Source organism: Phaeoacremonium minimum, assembly GCF_000392275.1.
Source record: "Phaeoacremonium minimum UCRPA7 unplaced genomic scaffold PA7_03_scaffold_468, whole genome shotgun sequence".
Classification (NCBI taxonomy): domain Eukaryota; kingdom Fungi; phylum Ascomycota; class Sordariomycetes; order Togniniales; family Togniniaceae; genus Phaeoacremonium; species Phaeoacremonium minimum.
In genome coordinates, this window is record NW_006921370.1 from 350,678 (window position 1) to 357,021 (window position 6,344).

A 6,344-nucleotide genomic window follows, 5' to 3' on the forward strand; every position below is an offset into this window, starting at 1 on the left:
ACTGAGTCTGGCTGTCGGCAATGCATCGTCCCGGCCCTGGATCTCGTCCAAAATTGGCCCGATTTGCGAAAATGGTTATCGTCTTTGAAGACGTCTCGACGTAGACAGATTGGTTGTATGTGTCGACGGAGATAGATCGTGAGGTAGCTTCGGCATTACCGCCTCGCTGGGTTGTGGCTTCCCTAGTTGGTGGTTAGCTGGTTTCTTTTCCGGCAGGGACTACTGGCAATACTAGACCAAGTTGACCAAGTGGCTCTTACCATAACAGGTATTCCGGAAAAACCTAACATGACAATTTTCGTGAAAGCACATACTTTCTACAATCCGTTCTCAACCACATGTCGACTTCAGAATTATGTTTCGTAATATCAAAGATCGTCCATGTCCCCAATTCTGCCGAGCATTACCGTAGTAATGGCCGAGGCATGGGGAGTCCTCAAGTCACCGCGGACGGACCTCATGGACTCATGTGACACTGTCTTGTGCATGCCAGGTTCAACAGTTTCAACGCTTTGGACCTTGAAAGCTTCGGTCTGATTAAAGTCCTATGTTTCGACGTTCCAGGTCTGTCAATGTAGCTCAGGGGTATGAGGACTTGTCTAATGAGGCTAGTTTAAGTGCATTGACCTCACAACTCATTGGAGTCTTTCCAGGATATGGCTTCTTGTCAAGCCTCGGCACTCTACAAGAGCGGGATCGTTTTCGGTTCAACTATTACGAAAATATCACTCTACCAGCCGTGCATTGTACACAACTCGATGTTATTAGGTCAGCAAGATGTGTCAGGCCAAGGATATGCATCAGCCCGGCTTGTGACGGAAGTCAGTCACCCTGACAAGATTGACAGACAGAAGACAGCAAGACCGCCGGCTTAGTTTCAAAGTCTACTGAACCAATGGATGGACCATCCTGAAGTAGACTGGATCATGAGCTGATTGTGGGTTGCCCAGCCCGTAAAAGGGAGGAGCCCAAAGCAATCGTCTCTTGGTGGTAGGATAGCCCTGCAGCCTCGTCCAGCTGAAGGGCTCCGCCCCTGACGACAACGACCACCAGCCGTTGTGGTGCGCTTGTTTTGCAGTGCTTGCATTTGGATATGCCGTACAGTACGACGTCGAGGTAAGAGAATATGTGGCATTGTCCCGACCGAAGTGCTTGTCTTATTAGCCGTGTTCTAGAGACGGCATCCAAACAGCAGAAGGAAATTGAATTATTCCTTTATTGTGCTGTCCCGGTGCTTGCAGGGGCTTTTTCACGTCACGACCTGGAGCAAAGGTACTTTCCTAGCCCACTGAGCCACTCATCATTTATGTCATGCATGTTTTGGGAAGAGCTACCTATGTATGCTGCAGCAAGGCGTAATGAGAGATTTTAAGATGCACCGGCGTCTTGACAGTAGGGAAGTACCTGGTTCATATCCTGGATAGACTTTATCCAGAAGATTGCCTCTGGATTCGTAAGTAATTCAGCGATAATTATCACAGCCAACCGTCAAATCTGACTTGCGAGGAAGAAGACCATCCCCCCATCCTTCCTTGTTTGACAGTACCGTAGTGCTGACCTGTCGAAGCTTAATAACATTAGTGTGCCTCAGTATGTCGTCGTTGAGGGGTGGGTGACCGAGAGGACATTTGTGCTGTGGCGGGACCACTAGGCGGGCCAGCAGATCATTGACGCACAGAGGCGAAAAAACTTTGAGAGGCACCTCCCGAGCGACCGTAGCTGAAGTGTTTTTGTGCACGCACACAAGGCGGTTCCCAGAAGCTGGACTGTACGACTCGACTGCCCTCCGGAACACCTATCCACATCATGGGAAACATATTGTGTATCTTCCGACCTGACCTTCAGCTTGACATTGGCGGCGTCTCCGAAAATGGATTCAACCAAGCACTCAACACGTTTGGTTCCTCAGAGGCTACTCATGCTAGGCTCCCGCTGCTGGAGATGGGCTTTTCTCCTTGCGTCGTGCTTTCGTCATGACTGTCTTCCGCCGCCCCTCTTTATCAGTATTTGCATTTGCATTAGCATTGACATTGACATGGGCATGGCACTGACATTAGACGCGGCGTCTGCACATCTCCGCCCTGAGGGAACGCCGTTAGATACTTTGTCCCAAGTCTCTAGACGGGCCACCCGGTCCGTGAGTCGGGAGATGCCTCAGAAGATGCAATTGACATAGTGTCTCCTTGTCCCGGCTTCCGGTTCCCCCGTCTGTGGCAGGACCTGTCAAGGTACCGTACCCTGAATCGCAATCATTGCCTTGATTGTGTCACGTCACCAGGGAGGGCAGGCTTCTTCCGCCAACGGTCCTCTTGCGAGTCACGTCAATGGCACGCCAGGAACGTGTGCACCAACATGGTCTATGTACATTCTTACGTCCAACGCCAGCACAATTGGCGGCGGGTCTGTTTGTGTGGACTTGGGCAGGCCGAAAGATTTCGGACTTCGGGCCTGGCTGCGACTTTACGCAGTACACACGCTGCTAGACTATCGATCTGTCTGTCTGTCTAGGAACAGAGGCACAAGCGTTACGTACAATACAGCGTGCGGTGCTGTACATGCCTTACGCAGCGAAGCACCATGTGCACACTGTATACGACAACTACCACTCTACTCCTCTACTACTACCTGCCTGGCTACTGCATAATAGAGTACAGGCAGGCCGTATCGAACTTTCTGCATCTGCGATGCCTTACCAGGTAGGGAACGCCCTGCTTGAGGTGCGTCCATCGGGCAATTTCATCTTGCGTGCAACCGTCATGGAGGCGGCCGGGGGGTCTCACGGTGGGGTGGCATCCCCCTGTCCCTACATAGACGCTTGCCCTTCCCTAGTGGGACTGCCCGTCTTCAGTCCCTCTCCCTTGGCTGCGACATTCACGCCTCCCTCCGTGTTACTGGCTTCCCAGCAAGCCGTTCTTCTAGCCTTTCCAGTGTGGTTCCATGTACAGTACAGTAGCTTACAGTACTCTACACACTCCTCCTCCACCTGCATACACACACTCTCTCTCCTGGCCGAACCATGCCATGGCATGCCATGACTTCCATCATGTACACACGCTGAGTGCTCTCTGTTGAAGGACCCTTATCCCGGTCCCTGCTGGCCCATCCCAGTACCTCCACGAGCCTGGCATAATCAGCCCGTTGCCCACGGTAGGAAGCGCCACCTTAGTCCGCGTCTGGTCCCAGGTGGAGTTCGTCAAGGAACCCCTTGGCCTCCTGGTCTTCTAGTCTACCTCCTCCGAGGACTCCCCATCATCACACGGGGAGCGGGTAGCACTGACACTTGTCTGTCCTGACTGTAGCAGCTCTCGTTCCCTCTCCTCCACCCCCTTGGCATTCGTACCCGCGCTACTATTGTACTGTACTGTACCTTTGAGACGTCTGGCGGATGCTCTTGTTATCCCAGCCCATGCTTTCGCATGTCTGCTCTTGTTCAGGTTTAGTTCCTGCCCATTCACGAGCATCTCCACACCAGACTGACTTGCTAGAGTACATACATAGCCCATCGAGCCTGCGTTTAAATGCTTTCCCCTTCCCGTTTCCTCCGCTGAACCTGGACCAGACCATGTTAATCTTGGCCAGTCAACTACGTTGGCTCAGGTTATACTAGTGACGGTTTCACGTATGCTTTTCTTTTGAAAGCCCTCTATATCTAAACCCCCGCCTCATATTACTCCGTCGACGGCTGTCTGCTACTTCTCTTTGGGCACGACATCTGTACGCCCGTCCAGTTAGATACTACTACCCTCTGGCAATATCCCAAGGTTCGGAGCATTGTAGTTCTACTTAAGGGAGCACCGTCTGGATCTGACCACCAAATCCTCTCATCTCTTTCGTCATTGTATATTGTGCCGTTCAGCCACCTCTCGGTTAGACACTGAAAGGTTCTTCGAGTATCCCGTTCTCTAGCATCAGATCAACACGCCTTTGGTTGTTCGTATACGTCCCTTTGGCGTATTGTTTGGTTTCTCCACCATCGCTGTATCAGCGTTTCAGGCTTTGTGCTGCTTTCTCTTGGACGATAGACACGTCTCTGGTGTTGTCTGAGACAGATCGATCTGCTCCGAAGCCTTCCACAGATTTGAAGTCCTGCAAACAAGGCAGGATTCAGCCTTTTACTCCTCCCGACTTCAGCCTCCTCTGGCTCCTTCTTAGTGGGTAGAGTAAGCTCTTCCTCTGGTCGTCATCGCATCCTCCGGTCTGCATCTCGGGGAGCTTTCAGAGGGCTGACAAAAAATCCAGATACCACTGTTGGGCGAAGACAACGAACAAGATCCTTTCTGTAATGGAATATAGCCCTTCCGGGCCTGAAAGAACAAATCTTGACAAAGAGCGCTCTAGAGATACTTCCAAAATGTCTATGCTCGCCATGGCTCCTGCTCCTCACCTGCCCTTTAAGCGAGACTTCCCCTGGGACGATGAACGGCCCTCAGCGTTTGGATCCTCAAGACCCAGGTCTGAACCCGAACGGATTGCTCTACCGTCCATCCGTCAGGTAATCTTACGCAGTCTGTTGTCGGGGAATTGTGCTGACTGACCCGACACAGGCTATTCCCGAATTTCAACTGCACATCGTGCCTCAGGAAGGCTCTGCTAGAACCCCCTCATCTGCTACATCGCCAACGGGCGGGATAGCTGGAACTATGACGCCACCAGAGTACGTCCATTCTCCCAACTCCAGCAAACGGAGACGATTGTCCATCGAGGAAGAGAAGGAGCTTGAGAGAGGAGGGCGCGTGCCAAGGATGTACGAAGGCTCATCAAGAAGCAGCGACAGACTAGCAAATAGGGGGCCCTCCCCTCCCGCAGCACCGAGGTCGGCAGTAGAGAGCTGGAGCTCTTCGTCGAGGACGAGCCCATACGAGCCCTCTCGCGGTCTTCCCTCAATGCAATCCCCCACACCGATGGAGCCAGTTGACAGACAGGGACCCCGTCCTACTTTGCCGAGTTTCCGCCTGGAGCGTACTGCGATTCCTCCCATGCGAACGCACTCAGGCGATGATTATGTCCAGGAGCCACCGCGGCCTGTGGCAATGCAGCACAACGACTCCATGATGGACGCAGGAGCGGGTGTTTACCGCCAGGATGGTTACCCTTATCAGTATTCTCATCCGTCTCGAGTACAATCTCTTTCGGCTGGCGCGATTCATTCCTATGGACGGAGTCCCTTTTCAGCTGAGGGCTACGGCCAGCACTATCCAGAATATATGCGCATCGGTGAGCTAGGTGGCATGGGCATGGGTGGGGACAGCAAGCAACGCAAGCGAAGGGGCAATCTTCCCAAAGAGACGACGGATAAGCTCAGAGCTTGGTTTGTTGCTCATCTACATCATCCCTATCCGACGGAGGACGAGAAACAGGACCTGATGCGGCAAACGGGCTTGCAAATGAGTAAGTCTACCTAGAGCCCGGACCAGCTTCGATACCGCGTATGTGCGAAGTTGTCTAGAAAGTATGCTAATTTTGTCTTTCTCCAGATCAAATCTCTAACTGGTTCATCAACGCGCGGCGCAGGCAGCTGCCGACAATGATCAACAATGCCCGAGCCGAAAGCGACGCCATGTCCGGCCGAGGTACCGATGGCAAGCCTATCCCTTCAACAGAGAGGCTAGACTACGATCTTGAGGGCAAGGGGGCTACTCCCCTGAGTGACGGTGGCGATAGCGCTTTTGACGAGGATCTCGAGCGCCGACGAAGCTCCATGAAGCGTGGCAGTGTCTGATCTTGCGGACACTATGATTCCACTGTACTAATGTAACGACCGCTTTTGAAATGTATATTATACGACCGTGATGTGCGACTCTAATATTGATTCTATATGACGCCTGTACCGGGAACCAAAATGGGTTTATTACACGGGCTTTGCAAGGGACAAAAAGGGCCGGGCTACGGCAGCGGCAAGACGCGGGCAACAAAAAGAGTAGAAGCCTACTAGGGCAGGATGACTCTGTATAACGGGAAATGTGAACTGTATTCTATATTGGGGCGGCACCGACAAGTATAGATCGAGATACCTTTGTGCATATATACAAAAAGCTGCAGCCATACACAGCAAAAAAAATATTCTGGTATTTATAACCACAGCAGCCGCGTGAGCCAGTGACAGTGAAGCAGGCTAGCTACTCGGTGAAGAGAAACACGTAACGAGCATCTAAGACATACATCGATCTGTCCACCTCATGGCCACCGCCTCCCGATTCCCATCAGAAGCAAAGACCGTTGGACGAGACTGGTCTCTGTGCGGATGGTCCCATGACATGATGCATGGCATCTATCTCCCTTTCCACGAGCGAAGGAAGGGCCATCCCCCGGAGACTTCCTTTTTGTCTCGTATGTCTCGCCCGCAG

At 52.3% G+C, this 6,344-nt stretch overlaps 1 protein-coding gene across 1 annotated transcript; it reads left to right on the forward strand.

Moving 5' to 3' along the window:
• Positions 1 to 4,883: 4,883 nt before the first annotated feature.
• UCRPA7_6413 (putative homeobox domain-containing protein) lies at positions 4,884 to 5,719 on the forward strand (the record flags this gene model as incomplete). The annotated part of the gene is made up of 2 exons (XM_007918951.1): positions 4,884 to 5,388; positions 5,475 to 5,719. 2 exons carry the CDS (start codon positions 4,884 to 4,886, stop codon positions 5,717 to 5,719), a joined length of 750 nt encoding a protein of 249 aa, XP_007917142.1.
• Positions 5,720 to 6,344: the final 625 nt, after the last annotated feature.